This window comes from Salmo salar, chromosome 05, assembly GCF_965601325.2.
Source record: "Salmo salar chromosome 05, fSalSal1, whole genome shotgun sequence".
Classification (NCBI taxonomy): Eukaryota; Metazoa; Chordata; class Actinopteri; order Salmoniformes; family Salmonidae; genus Salmo; species Salmo salar.
Window position 1 is genome coordinate 35,362,304 of NC_138295.1, and position 16,602 is coordinate 35,378,905.

A 16,602-nucleotide genomic window follows, 5' to 3' on the forward strand; every position below is an offset into this window, starting at 1 on the left:
CATCATGTCATTATGCTGGCTCATATTCACATTCTGATAACACAGACACACTGTATAGCTATGTTGAGCAATATACAAATAAATGATGGTAATAATATGGTAATCGTAGAAATCTGTATGGGTTGGTAATGACCCCTGCCTGATGGTGATGAATTTAGCACAATGCAGATGGCCATGCATTGCTAAGTTTCACTCCGCTGTGCTTTGGTGAGAAGCAGACATTTACCCAAAAGGCAAATAGCATTCAATCTTTTACAACCAGGAGTGCTTTGACTTTAGCAACAACCTGCACTCCACAAGACAGACCCTGTGTGTGTGGAGGCTGACTGACACCAGAGATGACCTGTAGCTGGCTTCCACCCAAATCAACTGTCATCTAAAATACTCATATATCTAATATTTCATTTCCCAAGGATAATCTGGTCTCTGGGGCTGTATCTCATTCCCTCTAGGTCTTGGTGTGAACATTAGGAATGCTCAGAGCCCCCTCTCTGGTCTTTGACGAGCTGTCAGCCTCGCTGCCCATATGGGAAGATTCAGGCTCCGTTATGTGCTGTGTTTCCACTGCAGCAGTGGCCTGTAATAACGGCCGGACTCGGCCGTGGAGGAATTCAGAGATGGAGTGCAGGCTGCTGTTTAAATCAAACCCTACAGTCAGAGGTGACGATGGATCCCGAGCCTGTTTCTTACTACGGAGCGCGGCCTCCAAACAGAGGCCCTTACGTAAACAGAGCCAGGTGCCCATTAGCTCCATTATGTTCCTCTGATTGGCACCAGATTGAGTCAATTTGGAGTTTGGAGACAATTCCAGTAAAAAGCAGATGGTTCATTACATCCTCCGTCTTTTGCCCTCTCCATCTGTGTTTGCATGCCGGGAACCTAGACCTTGGCTTGACAAGACTTCTCCTCTCCTCTCGGTGCAGTGGAGATTGGCTGGAGAAACGACCGGGTTGCTGGGCTGTGATTCCCATGTTGATGAGTGTCCTTGGCCAGGTGGAGGGACTCCTAACATCCTCACAGTGACAGGATGGAAGCCCAGAGCAGATCACCATGGGCCACACATCAAGAGGAGGGGATGTAGACAGCAATGTACGGCCGCACAATTTCAACCCAGCTTCCTCTCTGCTGCGTAAGGGGAATAAATTGGTTCCCCCTCTTACTGTCTCTTCAGGGAATACTTTGTCGAGGGGGGCCAATGTGGTGGTCGCAATTCCTTAGTCCACTTCTCTCTTCTGGCAGGACAGCTGTGGGATGTTGGGAGGTGGACATCCGTTTTCTCTATTCACGCGTCTTGAGGAGCATTCTTGAGGATGCATCAGATCGCCGTTGGGCTGATGGAGAAACTTTCGATCTTTTAAGCCGAGGGTCACATTCCTGATGAGCCGGTGCACCAGCAGCAGCGTAGATATACCGCCCTGTATCGCCCGGCCCTTGGCCCCCTTCCGTTATCCATGGGATCAAGGTCAGGGTCAGAGCCTCTGGATCCCAGGCACCAACACACCTGAACAACGTCAGGCCTGGGAGGCTCTGAGGAGAAGTGTTGGAGACGGGGTATTACCCCTGTAGACGAGAGTGTGTACCGCTCCTCTGCTTGCCATTTAAAGTGATATCAGCGGGTCTTGTGTTTATCTCAGACAACAGGCAGGTTTTACATCATGGTTCCTTGGCATGAGCATGTGTTCTCTATATCTTCATTCTGTCAATGGAAGGCTTTGCTTTGAACCAGAATGGAAAGTATCTTAGAGAGGGCTCTTAGAGAGAGGAACTTGGCACCAGTGGGTGTGACTCTGGATCTACTGAGCTGACATTTGCTTCTGTTCGTGTCCCCGCTCTCTAAGGCCTGTGTCACATAAAGCAATGTGGATGCAATTTCTGTGACAACATCTCACGCAACTTTGCTGATACACAAAGCAATTCAAATGCAATTGAAATTACATTCAACATCCAATCCTGTCAAACGTCACATAATGGTTTACATAAATTATTTATTTATCCAAACGTTTGGTAATTTTAATAGCAACCCAAATGAGCAACCCAAATGCAACTTTGTTGCAAGCAACATAAATTACCTCCAGATTGCTTTGTGTGACATCGGCTTGACATCTCCCATGTATTGGTGATATATACATGAACTTGGTTCCAGTTGGCACAATATGTTTAAAACAATTCTGGACAACATTTATCAATTACAAATGAATAAGACAGAGGAAGTTTGACTCCACCATGCTCTGTCACAAATGAAAACCAAACGCTATGTACACACACACACACACACACACACACACACACACACACACACACACACACACACACACACACACACACACACACACACACACACACACACACACACACACACACACACACACACCTGAATGTGAGATAGATTAAGAGCAGAGCTCAGGAAGTGAGAGCAAGATGTCCTTATTGTAAACTCAGACATATGCCGTAGCCTGGGACAGTGAGTGAGAGCCCCAGACAGAGCTCCCTGCTGAGAAGTCACCCAGTCACCTAAAGGCAACAACAACCCTAGCTCTCCCTATCCAGTCCACCTCCCTGCTAGACAAACAGCACTGATACCACAGGGCCAGGAGAAACCCCACTAGACTCCCCCAAAGATATTCTGTTTCAGAAGCAGCGTCCACCTCTGCCCTGCTTCAGAGCCCCCTTGTGTGGACAAGGGAGGGAGTGTCCCGCCCTTTGGCTCTTATTGCCCTGTGGCTGGCTGCCCCCCTGGCCACTCCACGCTCCCCAGCCTTTAGTGTTGGGCTTAATAACGGCCGCATCGATGTCAGTCTTAAAATGGATCCGCACCTTGCCACCCGCAGCCCCCTCGGTTAACTGCCAATCAGCAGCTCCCGTCTCTCCTCCACATTCAGAGCTGGATTACCCACAATGCCTATAAGCCCTGTCACTCATTCAGACGAATGAAGGAGCAGATACAAGGCCTTTTTTCACTATATCAATATGGGAGGCTTTTATTGACTGCCCTTTAATGTATGGCTCTGAGCAAGAGTTCCTGTTAGCTAATTACACTCAGGAGAAGTTGGGGGATACGGAGACATGACGAGAGGCATGGTTCGGGCTCTTTACAAGTTTCAAGAGCCAAGGGAGCTCAGTGTATTATGCACAGGCAAGAGGTAAGAGAGCTATAGCATTTATGATGAACTTTCTGACATTGGGCCACTCTTCAAACTGCAAGTGCATTTCTTTTTTTGGAATGAGTTAGATGATGAGATGGGGTTTGTATGTTAAGTAATGGAGAAGCAAAGATTGCTTGATCCTTACATCTCAGAGGAGGAGTATTCCGGAGCTCTCATCCTGGTCCCTTCCTTCAGTCGGCAGCAGAACTCCTCATCGATGTGTAAGCCAGGATATGGAGAGGCACCTGGGAAGGGGAGAGGGAGAGCGAGAGAGAAGTGCAAGGTTATCAGACACTTCAATCTCCCATACAGAGAGGGTTGGATACTTTACAAAGATTAGAGAAGAAAGCTTCATAAACACTCAGTTAAGACTGCTTCAGAATCAACTGACTGACCTTACACATGGGCAATGATATTATACATTGAATAACATCTAGAGATAATGCTAGAATAATTCTGAAATTCGAATATCGGGGGTGAGGTAAGATATTTCCTGTCCGGCGCAGCCAGAGCTGTCCGGCGCAGCCAGAGCCGCCCGCCTGTCCGGCGCAGCCAGAGCCGCCCGCCTGTCCGTCGCAGCCAGAGTGTTTTGTTTTGTTTCTTTAATATATAAGAAGATGAGCATACACATTCCCGCTGCGTTTTGGTCCACGCCATACGACGAACGTGACAGAACTACCCACCACAACTAGATCAAGCAGCGTGCTCGGGAGGAGATGGACACCTGGTCTCATCAGGAGTGGATTGGGAGGAGAGACTGGACTTGGGGCCAGGTGATCGACAGATATCGGAGCCTACCCGGGAAGAACGAGAGGCAGTCCCCAAAATTTCTTTTTGGGGGGCACACGGGTAGTTTGGCTGGACCAGGGGTGAGGCCTGAGTCAACTACCCGTGCTTTTTGTAAGCATGTGCCTGCCTCTCGCACTCTCTCTCCAGTGCGCCTGCCCAGCCCAGTACGTCCTGTTCCTGCTCCTCGCACTAGCCTTGTAGTGCGCACACCCAGTCCAGAGCCTCCGGCGACAGTTCCCCGTCCAGAGCTTCCGGCGACAGTTCCCCGTCCAGAGCTTCCAGCGACGTTTTACAGTCCGGAGCCTGCAGAGATGGCCTACAGTCCGGAGCCTGCAGAGATGGCCTACAGTCCGGAGCCTGCAGAGATGGCCTACAGTCCGGAGCCTGCAGAGACGGCCTACAGTCCGGAGCCTGCAGAGACGGCCTACAGTCCGGAGCCTGCAGAGACGGCCTATAGTCCGGAGCCTGCAGAGACGGCCTACAGTCCGGAGCCTGCAGAGACGGCCTATAGTCCGGAGCCTACAGAGACGGCCTACAGCCCGGAGCCTACAGAGACGGCCTACAGTCCGGAGCCTACAGAGACGGCCTACAGCCCTGAGCCTCCAGCGACACTCCTCAGCCCGGAGCCTCCAGTGCTCCCCCACAGCCCGGTCTATCCTGTGCCTCCTCCACGGACCAGACCTCCAGTAGGTCTTCCCAGCCTGGTGAGTCCTGTGCCTGCTCCCAGAGCCAGGCCTCCTGCATGTCTCCCCAGCCTGGTGGATCCTGTGCCTGCGCCCAGAGCCAGGCCTCCTGCAAGTCTCCCCAGCCTGGTGAGTCCTGTGCCTGCTCCCAGAGCGAGGCCTCCTGCATGTCTCCCCAGCCTGGTGAATCCTGTGCCTGCGCCCAGAGCCAGGCCTACTGCAAGTCCCGCCAGTCCGGAGCCGCCAGAGCCGCCCACCAGTGCAGAGCCGCCAGAGCCGCCCGCCAGTCCCGAGCCGCCAGAGCCGCCCGCCTGTCTGGTGCCGCCAGAGCCGCCCGCCTGTCCGGTGCCGCCAGAGCCGCTCGCCTGTCCGGCGCAGCCAGATCCGCCCGCCTGTCCGGCATAGCCAGAGCTGCCCGCCTGTCCGGCGCAGCCAGAGTCGCCAGCCTGTCCGGCGCAGCCAGAGTCGCCCGCCTGTCCGGCGCAGCCAGAGTCGCCCGCCTGTCTGGCGCCCGCAGTGAGGGTCCCCAGTCCGGGGTCGGCGGCGAGGGACCCCACTCTAGAGGCGCCACCAAAGTGGGGTGAGCCAGTGGTTAGGCCAGGGTGTGACTAGGGTGGACATTCTATGTCCGTTTTTCTATGTTTTTGTATTTCTTTGTTTTGGCCTGGTATGGCTCTCAATCAGTGACAGTTGTACTTCGTTGTCGCTGATTGGGAGCCATACTTAGGCAGCCTGTTTCTCCGTATAGTAATTTGTCCTTATGGGACTGTTTTCGTCGTTGTTTTGTTCAAGTGTTTTGTTTATTTTCTTTAATATATAAGAAGATGAGCATACACATTCCCGCTGCGTTTTGGTCCACGCCATACGACGAACGTGACAATAACTTTAATTCACGCTTGGCTCAGTCTAAATAAAAACAGTAATACACTAAGCCAACTTGTATCAAATATCCAATCCAGTTGGGGTTTTCAAAACTATTGCCCACGCCATGTAATCCATAAACATTTCTTGACTCATGAACAAATATTTTCATGTACCCGACAGAGATCCCTGACACAATATCAGATAGCATCTAAATCTCCAGAGCACTATGTCGATATTAACAAGCATTCTTTGTAGGAGGTAACGCCTGCTAGAACACCCTTTTTCTTTTCATCACATCAACCAATCATGGCAAACAAATAGGTCGATTACGGCGTAACTCATATCTAACACAGAAACAGGGGTGTAGTTGATGGTTTGGCACCTAAAACTAACAAGACGTGGAAATCCTGAACCACAAGACAAAACTCAAGCTGCTAGACTGCGGGTCTCCATATGCATATGCCAGCAACCTTGGGACTGGAGCAAACCTTTGACCTTCAAACACCTATCAGGTTGCCAGACTGAGTGTTTGTCATTTTTTTGCAGCCGTTTCGTGTCCTAATTTATCTTTCTGAGACCATGTTAACACCACCCAGATGTGTGAGTGGCTATTTGAAGGTACTGTATATGTATCTGTATCTGTGAATGTGGATATATATATTTTTTTTTCTTGTATTTTATTAAGATGCCGATAAGCTGTTGCCAAGGCAGCAGCTACTCTTCCTGGGGTCCAAACAGAGTGTGTGTGGTTGTGACAAAGAAAGATTACGGGAGAAAGAGAGAGAGAGAGAGAGAGTGAGCGAAGGGAGAGAGAGTGTGTGTGTGAGAGAGAGAGATAAAGAGGGAGCATGTTAGAGAGAGAGAGAGAGTGAGAGCATGTGAGAGTAGGAGACAGATAAAGAGAGCATGAGAGGGAGAGAGAGCATGCGAGAGAGAGAGAGCATGCGAGAGAGAAAGAGAGAGAAACAGAGAGAGAGAGTGAGAGAAACAGAGAGCGAGAGAGAGAAACAGAGAGAGCATGAGAGAGAAAGAGAGAGCATGAGAGAGCGAGATAAAGAGAGCATGAGAGAGATAAAGAGAGAACATGAAAGAGAGATGGAGCATGAGAGAGATAAAGAGAGAAAGAGAGAGAGAAAGAGAGTGAGAGACAGAGCGATAAATAGAGAGCATGAGAGAGAGAGAGAGAGAGAGAGAGAGAACAAGTGTTTGCATGTACCCCATGTCTTGAGGTAGTTCACATTTCACACCCTTTTTTTTGTTGACCCAAGTCCTCCTGGGTGATTGGCTTCATGGCAGAGGTTCAAGCGTAGCAGCACAATCAAACCTAAAGCCCTGCATCAATGTGCTGTTCTTTCCTTACACTTTCCTAACATTTACTCTGAATGTTGTCCTTGCTGCCTATGGTGACATTTGAGCATACAATATGTCGTGTGGAGTCTTGCTCTAGAACAGCTTGGTCTCTGCTTTGTTGCACGGTGCAAAGACAGTCATGGACCTACATTCAATGGCGTCTCAAAGGTTGCAGTGGTTTCACCGCAGGGGCAAACATTTACATTGATCGGCTGCTTGGTTACAGCGCGTTTGCATTGCCAGCTGGGAAGGGAACGGCCGGCTTAAATGGGAGGTATTCTTTCTTTTTAACGGCCCTTTGCTTGTGATAGAATTCACAGTGGAAGTTCACTAATGTTTAAAGCACGAGCAGCATGAAAATTGTTCTCTCAAGCTGACAATGCAGCCCCGTTTTATCCCAGAGGCACAATTACGCAGTAGCAGGAGACAGTTATGACCCAGTACATCTGGAGGAGCTGCATGGCTGGGGGCACCTTGCCTCGCCTGGCTAGCTGACTGGAGACTCCTCACTGAACATTGCTGGCTGATGACAGAAAGAAACCGCTCCCTTCTATGGAAGGGATACTGCACACTGTGTGCAAAATTGTAAGATTACATGTGAAAAAAAGCTTTTTTGAAAACAATTTTGAGACTATTTCATAAAAAATAAAAATAAATATAAGCAGTAATGTTTACTGAGAAATAACAAAAACACATTTAGCATAATATAATTTTTCTGAAAGAAGTAAGTTGTGGGGGGAAAAAAGGCAGTGAGCATGGAAGCAGTCCATATTTGCAGTTTCATGACAAGTCCTAAAACAATAGTACTTGTAGAGGAGATTTAAGATAAGGACCTACACAACAGAGGAAATCTGCATTGAATAAGTCTGTATTGTTCCACATGGCTGCGTTGTGAAATGTGCACAGATGTTTGTTCATTTCTGCTCATTAATTCTGCTAATGGGGAGGTCAGGTGAGGAGGTGAGGGACTATAAGGCACAGTGAGTCATTCCTGGTCAGGACTAAAGGTCTGTGTATTTACCCAGAGAGAAAATCTCCCACATTAGGACTCCAAAGGACCACACATCGCTCTGAGTGGTGTAGATCTTGTCAAAAATGGCCTCTGGCGCCATCCACTTGAGGGGCAGTCTGGACTGTGGGGGGGAGGAGAGAGAGATGGAGATAAGAGACGACAGCTCTTTTAAATCGGTATCTCATCTCACCTGTGTGACTGGCTCTCTCATTAATACCATCAATAACCGACCCGTCACATCTGAGAAGCAGAAGGGCTGGAGTTGAGTAAAGTACTATACCTGCCCTCATGCCATAGTTCTACCACACATCCTCAACAACCAAACATCCTCTAGTCTATGCAGATTATTCCGTATTCAGACAAACACTGAAATCTGCCCAGAATATCTGGCATTTATTCAGTCTGTCTTTACAGTGCCTTCAGAAAGAATTCACACCATTACTTTTCTCACATTTTGTTGTGTTACGGCCTGAATTTAAAATGGAATCAATTTAGATTTTTTTTGTCACTGGCCTACACACAATACCCCATAATGTCAAAATGTATGAAAAATGAAAAGCTGAAATGTCTTGAGTCAATAAGTATTCAACCCCTTTGTTACGGCAAGCCTAAAGAAGTTTAGGAGTAAAAATGTGCTTAACAAGTCACATAAGTTGTATGGACTCACTCTGTGTGCAATAAAAGCGTTTAACGTGATTTTAGAATGACTACCTCATCTCTGTACCACACACATACAGTTGAAGTCGGAAGTTTACATACACCTTAGCCAAATACATTTAAACTCAGTTTTTTTCACAATTCCTGAGATTACCTTTCAGCAGGACAATAACCTAAAACACAAGGCCAAATCTACACTGGAGTTGCTTACCAAGAAGACAGTGACTGTTCCTAAGTGGCCGAGTTATAGTTTTGACTTAAATCTGCTTGAAGATCTATGGCAAGACTTGAAAATGGCTGTCAAGCAATGATCAACAACAGATTTGACAGAGCTTGAAGAATTTTTTTAAGAATAATGGGCATATATTGTACAATCCAGGTGTGCAAAGCTCTTGGAGACTTACCCAGAAAGACTCACAGCTGTAATTGCACGCCAAAGGTGATTCTAACATGTGTTGACTCAGGTGTCTGAACACTTATGTAAATGCAATATTTCTGTACTTCATTTTGAATACATTTGCAAACACATCTAAAAACATGTTTCCACTTCGTCATTATGGGATATTGTGTGTAGATGGGTGAGAAAAAAAACAACTGAATACATTTTGAATTCAGGCTGTAACAAAATGTGGAATAAGTCAAGGAGTATGAATACTTTCTGAAGGCGCTATAGCTTTTGCCAAGTCATTTTTGAATGATGGTAGTCAAGTTACAGTCTCTGGTTTCTCTCACACAACCAGGCGGGAATCGTCAAGTCAATGGCTCATTTCATCACATATATAATGTACTTATTATGTCAAATTAATAGAAGTTCAGTATGTAGCTACTAACATCTCCTTTGCGAACGTAGTCTGGGTCTTTGTAGATGTCTCTGGCCAGTCCAAAATCGCAAATCTTCACAACATTATTCTCCGACAGTAAGATGTTTCTTGCAGCCAGGTCACGATGAATACACTAACGGAAAGAAGACAAAACATCCATTTGGATTAGGATTGACATCAATGCATGACTTTACGTGAAAGTTTGAGTTCTGTGGAGACATCTCAAGTTAAGATTCAGCCTAATGAGATAATGCATGGCTAGAGCCACGACTATTTCCTGACCATGTGACCTTACAGGAAACACTCGTGGCCCTGTGCATGTCAGCTACGACAACCATATGGAACAGTCATCAGTGATATTCTGATGTGAAGTGTTTCATATCCAGGTTAAGCCCTTCTTTCTAATGGGGATAGTTAGAACAATGGGTTCACTAATGAGTCTAAACTGCTCTGACCAGAGCTTGTGACTGACTTTTAAATGTGAATGAGTTTTAGACTGATTATAGCCAATATGGCAATAGACTCACAGCGAACATAGTTTACCATGAATGGAAAAAGGTGAACAAAACAACTTCCCCAGCTTTCGAAATACAACAGCATTTTATTAAAGTCAACTGGACAGAATAAAGCTTTATGAACTGGTATTAGCTGATTAAAAACAGCAACTTGTGTCTCATCAGACTGCCTTTTGGAAACAAATTGATTTTGATACAGTAATTTGCATAGAGGAAGTGCATACCTTGCGTGAAGCCAGGAACTCCATGCCTTTCGCAACTTGGAAACTGTAGCAAATCAAATCTTCCATTGTCAATACTCTCTTGTACAGATCCTCTGGCTCTGAGGGTAAAACAAAACATAAAGTGGTAATGACTAAAAACTATTTTAATAAACACGATTTAGTATGGTGTAACACATTAATTATGCACAATAGAAATGTATACATGCAGGATCAACAACTCCATATGTTTAATGTAAGCCTCCCATACAAAGAAACCTTCAACATGCCATCATCGAAACCCACTTTGTCACGTACAGTACGGTTCATTCATCCACCTACAGTCTCTGTCTTACTAAAAACATCCTTTAAAAGACAGGAGAGGATGCCTGGTGTTATTTTAGATGTGGGGTGAGGCGTGTGATATCGGTGCAGTGTGACAGCAGGAGGGGGTTTGTGGAGGAACCCAGTGGACTCCTTCCATCAGCCCACCTGAGTAAACATTTAATCACACCAGAAATAACACATCACAAAACAAAATGTCTGACACGCCAGGACCAGACAAACACTCCTGTCAGAGGAAGTCAACAGAGGCCTTTTCCTCCACTCCTCCTTCTCATCCAGGCACAGTGGGTGCCAGCCTGGGCTTCTGACCTATCGATTGTAATTATGAACAGGAGGAGGAAATGTCCCATCAGGCCCAGGAAGAAAACAATCCGGGGGAGGGTGGAGTGGAGGTGAGGGGAAGGAAGACACTGTTGGCTCGTTTAGTTTTACCTTCCTCCTCTTCCTCTGAGTCGCAGTAGCTCTTATCTTCCACAAAGCCGGAGCTGGCCGAGCTTCCGGTGCTTGCCACGCTCTCCAGGCGCCGCTTGATGAGCTCGCTGAGGTCACAGCCCGACCCCGACGTCACCAGCTTACCGTCCTGGCTCTGACGAGACACACACCAGATACAAGACACAAAGCTTGGTTTTCTTATCAGGTTGAGAAATAGACTAAACGATGAAGGCTTTTGAATAGGATTTAATGAGAAAACAGCATTTCTGAAAGCTTCAGTCCGTGAAGCTGCTGATTCACCTTATAGACGATGAAATCAGCCCTCTTGCTTCTCAAGTAGTTTGACAAGTTTCCATATTTGCAGTACTCCACAATCATCATCAATGGACCTGAGAAGAAAGAAGCACAGAATTCAAAGAAACTGACTAACGAGTAATGATTCGTAAACAGTGATAAGAGTGCGTTGAAATCATGATGGATTTTCTCGGAGATGCCAGCAATGTATACATTTACTTCACAAGTCATACACTGTGGCTAAGTTTAACCATAGCGTTAACCCTGTCCTCTGTCTCGCTCACCTCCAGGCTTGGTGCAGGCGCCCAGCAGGTTGACCACGTTCAGATGATGACCAATGTGGATCAGGATCTTCAGCTCTGACATCAGAGCCTTGCGCTCATTTGTCGTAGCTCCTCCTGTTACATCGCAAACACACAGACCATTTAGAGGGATGCTGGTTAAATATACATTTCCTATTGGACGCTGTTTCACACAACCCCTCAAAAGCGTGGATGTATTTGGACTTTAAATGACATTTTCATTGAAGTGATTTCGCTTTGTTTAAGATGACTCCAACTGATGTACGTTCATGGACGTCTGGAAACCAAACACTATATTTAATAAAGAACAGATTTTACATATGTGGAGGAGATTTAAGATAGGCAACAAATGTTTCATATAAGAAAATGTGATCATCGACATGAGAACATTCAATGTGAAAGGTTAAGATGGTATGCACAGATAATGTCAGGAAAGGAATGAAGTCAACATGGGAATATATATAACTTCAAACACAAACATCAGCCTTCTCTCACATTCAAACAGATTCTCGCATACAACCCAAAGCACAGCCGTACATTCCGTCAAAATAAACCCTGGAGCACACACATGGAGAGACAATATAACTGTTGACTGTGAACAGGGCTCCCGAGTGGCGCAGCGGACTCAGGCACTGCACCTCAGTGCAAGAGGCGTCACTACAGTCGCTGGTTCGATTGCAGGCTGTATCACATCCGGCTGTGATTGGGAGTCCCATAGGGCGGCGCACAATTGGCCCAGCGTCGTCCGGGTTTGGCTGAGGTAGGCCGTCATTGTAAATAAGAATTTGTTCTTAACTGACATGCCTAGTTAAATACAGGTTAAATTAAAGGTCACAGAACAGAAAATGCTGTTGTTTTTCTCAGTTGTATATCCAGCCTACACATCATATAAGGAGGAGGATATCTGGGTCAGGCATGCTATGAGGTCAGAGGGAGGGTTATTCTTAACCAAATAAACTAAACACCATCAAAGTGACTCGTCCTTGTTGGGGTGCCATCAACGGCAAATATTAACGGTCAACCATAAATCAACCTCTACGCTACGTTGATCTCAAAGACCGCGGAATAGCAACTAGTCAGTGTTGAGTGGCAGCCTAATGCGTCCGATGAGCCTGTGTAATGTCTCTCTCTTTCATTATCTGAAAAGCTCATCTGGCCACAGGTGGTTGGAGTTAGCAATGTTAGCAAACAATATTGTCCCTAACTGATAAACAAAATGAAAACATTGACTGAACAAAATGTTGCCAAATATTCCTGCTCTCACTGACTCCCTGGATGTGGTTTACTCTAACAGAGATTTTGGTCGATTTTAATAATGAATCAATGACTTGATTTTAAATAATGAATGGAGAACTGAGAGTTGAGCTGAGTTTTGGGTCTGTACTTCTGCTCTGTCTCATGTTGGCTCATCACAGTGGTCCCAGTCTGCACTGGAAGCTGGAGCTGACTGACGCTGAGTCTCAAACCATCCGTAGGAAGGGTCAGTTTAGGGAAGTGAGCTGCTTTTCACTACGTTTGACCTGGGGTTCCTGGAGCAGGGCAGGGAGCAACAGCCAGCCCGGTGAGCTTGGTTCCTCTGTGATTAATGGAAGGGGATGATTAATGCCGTGACACAGACGGAAATATCTAACAAATGGCCTGGTTTATCATGTAGCTAGATCTATCACAACACCATCACTGTCCATCCATGGTCACATTACTCTACAGAGTTGGAGTTGGCCACCCCAACAGAGCCAGGAGGAAAGTTAGTTTGACCACTTCAACCCTAAGGGGATACAGTCAGTAATGTTGGGCTGAAATGTTTACTCTGCTTAGATCACTAGGCCAAATCCCTTGGACAGTCTCTCTTGCTTCTGGAGTCTCTCTTCTTCTACATTGCTTTTCGCTGTTTCCATTTTGATGGAATAAATACGTCCTGCCAGATTTAGAAAGATTGTGAAATGTGGCTGTAAGTTATGGTGACCATAAATGTTACGTGGGGAAGGGGTGGTGTGGGGGGGGGGTCGTTGTTCTCAATTGTTTGTGCATCTAAAAAACATCAGGTCTATAATCCTCAATAAGGATGAACGTGGATATATTTTGTTGATGCATAATTTGTACCGTACACGTTTACATTTTTTATCCCCTGAAAATCTTGGACCCAAGTGGAACGCTTTCCCGATTCCTGTCACATCTGCAGAATGTCGTCCTCACCGGGGACACCAAGGCCTTAGTCTCTCTCAGACCCAGACAGTCTGTTAGAAGCAGCCATCACACGCCTACGTTGAACCAACCTGCGCAGCTGTTAATTGCACCCGCGTGTGTCACAGTTGTTGAATTCACACCATGCGCGAGAAACCAAATAACCCGCTGAAATGACAGATGGCTGTTTTGCATCGGTTACATTCAGAACGTCGGCTGTTGTGTTTCCACCGTAGGTCTGACCACGTGCATTAGGAGAGGAGTACCTGAGTCAGTATCATCACCAGGTGGGATCAAAAGGAAGTTATGTGGAAACAACCTGTATGATTTTTCAGCCTGGTTTCCCAATCAAAGTGACTCGCGAGTGCTGTTAACGAGCGTGTATTACGTTTTCAGATGAAAGTCTTGATAATAATGCCTCCACCCTACCTTTCAGCATTTTGACAGCCACGGTCTTGCAGGTCGAGAGCTTGTCGATCCCGAAAGCAGAAGCCTCCACCACTTTCCCGAAGGCTCCATGGCCCAGAGTTTTGCCTGAAAGAGAGAGAATTGAGAGAAGAGAGAAAGAGAGAGCGAGAGAGAGAGAGAGAGAGAGAGAGAGAGAGAGAGAGAGAGAGAGAGAGAGAAGTGGGTTAAGTAAATCAGGTTGGGATCCCTGTCAGGGGAGATATGGGCCTGTAATTAACCTTTTACTGCAGTGGGTTAAATCAGGGTCACACAGAGTGATTCTTGGTCTACTTTAAAAAAAATCTACTTTAAAATAATAGTATACACCTCACACACTAGGTTATGGGCTTACAAAAAAGAAGACACCTGTACCATGTCAGATATAAAGCTGAAATGTATTCAATTTTGAGTTTGAATCCAATATTACATTTTACATACATCACAGAAGACTGAAATATAACAAAACTGTTTGACATAGAAACACCGGACATTCCACCCACTAGGGCAAAAGAGGGCACTTTTGGTCATTGACTGCAGCAAAGGGCTAAAACACCCTGCTGAGGTTCTGACGACTGGACCCGTCAAGCGTTCCTCCAGGGGATATATAATGTTGTTATGACTGGGTGACAGCAGAGGGTCATTGATGAGTAACGAAACTACACCCTCTTCACAGGGGGGGTGACACCTCTGCCACATACCCCTCTCTCGCACTATATTTCAATGTAATGGGCAAACAGGGTCGCACAGTTTAAGAGGACGCAGAGTTACGGGTGCCACCTCATCAAAAATGACATTAACCTGTTGATGTGAAGGGTATGGTGAACAAATACATTCACTTACAGTAGTTGCCCCTTCGTGGTGCGTATTGACCTTTTGAGTTACAGCGTCGTCATGGTGAGGGACTTCGTAGACCGTACCAGTGCTGTGTGGTGTAGTAAGTTACTCACCCAGTCTGAGGCGGTCTCGGGGAAACTCCCACTTGCTGCTGTCATACTGCAGGAGTTCACACTGCTCGTCCAGAGGAAACTCGTCTGGGTCGATGATGATGGATGGACCCATCTTATAGTCCACAGACTGGAAGGGGGGATGAGAGGGAGAATAAAATGGTGATGGAGCTCGTGTACAGTAGGTATGTGAAATCAAACAGGATTTGTGGAAAATAACCTATTTTCATGTTTACTAAAGGACAAGAACAAGTGCTCCACCATGACCGAGCCATGACCGTGCCATTGTTCTACCATGACTGTGCCATTGTTCTACCATTACCGTGCCATTGTTCTACCATGACCGTACCATTGTTCTACCATGACCGTGCCATTGTTCTACCATGACCGTGCCATTGCTCTACCATGACTGTGCCATTGTTCTACCATGACCGTGCCATTGTTCTACCATGACCGTGCCATTGCTCTACCATGACTGTGCCATTGTTCTACCATGACCGTACCATTGTTCTACCATGACTGTGCCATTGTTCTACCATGACCGTGCCATTGCTCTACCATGACCGTGCCTTTGCTCTACCATGACTGTAGTTGTAATGTGCCTATTTCTATTGTCTTTGGACTGTTGAGGCATGTTCTCTACTTTCTTGTCATACACACAAACACGATCTCAGCACTTTTCCAATGCCAGGAAATGTGGAAATCGTAAACGTCAAGCTAAAATTATCCCACCCAATTGAACTGCATTTCGCAAGAGACATCAGTCAGTGATCGCAGTTGACAAAATCTGTATAGCGAGATTGCACTCCACTGCTGAAGCTCACAAACAAAAACCTCAAAATTGTACTGTGGCTGTTTGAATATGTCTTGAGAAGAGCATGTTACACATTTTTAAATGGCATGATGCTGTGGTTTAATTAACTAAGTCAGAAAATGAATGGTGAGTCAAGTCCCCAGTGCAGTATCCAAACAGTTACCACTCTCAAATGTCTTCTCAGTCAAGAAGAGTGAGATAGAGAGTACAGAACTAGCTGTGATTCCAGGGAGATCTCTTGTTACCTTCCTCAGCTTGCGGATGAAGAGGATGAGCATGAGCCAGAGGAAGGTGGCAGCAGCTCCTGTACACACCAGGACGATCACCTCAATGTTGGGCTTCCCCTCATCACCTGGAAGGAGACCACAGGAACAATTTGTCAACTGTTGTTCACCGAGGAATTAGGTGTTTTCGATGATTCTTGAAAAATTTTGAAGAATTGATAACTGAGAACAAATATAAATGGGGATGTACACAATAGAGGAACGGTTTTGTTTGTTTAGCATATTAGAGTAAGACATGGCACTGGCCTACTTATCCAGTACTTGAAAGTCAATTTCGCTAAGTGAATCCAAGGACGTGAATTACACCACTGCAAAGTAGATTTTTTGAAAGTCCACTCTGGCATTTCTCTCAGTTATTCATTTTTTTACTAGATTAACTCATTTCCGCCATGTTGTGTACACGCTACAAGTGGAAACACATTCCATTGCGTATCCCTAGTTTGTTTAGCCTATGCATCCCACATTGTCGCACATTCATCTCATATTAAACTATTTTCTTAACTATCAATGTCAACATTCACAGTC

At 46.1% G+C, this 16,602-nt stretch overlaps 1 protein-coding gene across 1 annotated transcript in view; it reads right to left on the reverse strand.

The window, feature by feature from the left end:
* LOC106604726 (vascular endothelial growth factor receptor kdr-like) overlaps window positions 1–16,602 on the reverse strand; it is a 74,673-nt gene that overhangs the window by 19,374 nt on the left and 38,697 nt on the right. Inside the window, exons 16-25 of the mRNA XM_014199675.3 lie at window positions 16,039–16,145; window positions 14,983–15,109; window positions 14,018–14,122; window positions 11,390–11,503; window positions 11,112–11,200; window positions 10,812–10,965; window positions 10,059–10,156; window positions 9,330–9,452; window positions 7,851–7,962; window positions 3,289–3,388 (exon numbers count right to left, since the gene is read on the reverse strand). Of these exons, the coding sequence (XP_014055150.1) occupies window positions 3,289–3,388; window positions 7,851–7,962; window positions 9,330–9,452; window positions 10,059–10,156; window positions 10,812–10,965; window positions 11,112–11,200; window positions 11,390–11,503; window positions 14,018–14,122; window positions 14,983–15,109; window positions 16,039–16,145 (1,129 nt within the window). The remainder of the gene's footprint in view (window positions 1–3,288; window positions 3,389–7,850; window positions 7,963–9,329; window positions 9,453–10,058; window positions 10,157–10,811; window positions 10,966–11,111; window positions 11,201–11,389; window positions 11,504–14,017; window positions 14,123–14,982; window positions 15,110–16,038; window positions 16,146–16,602) is intronic.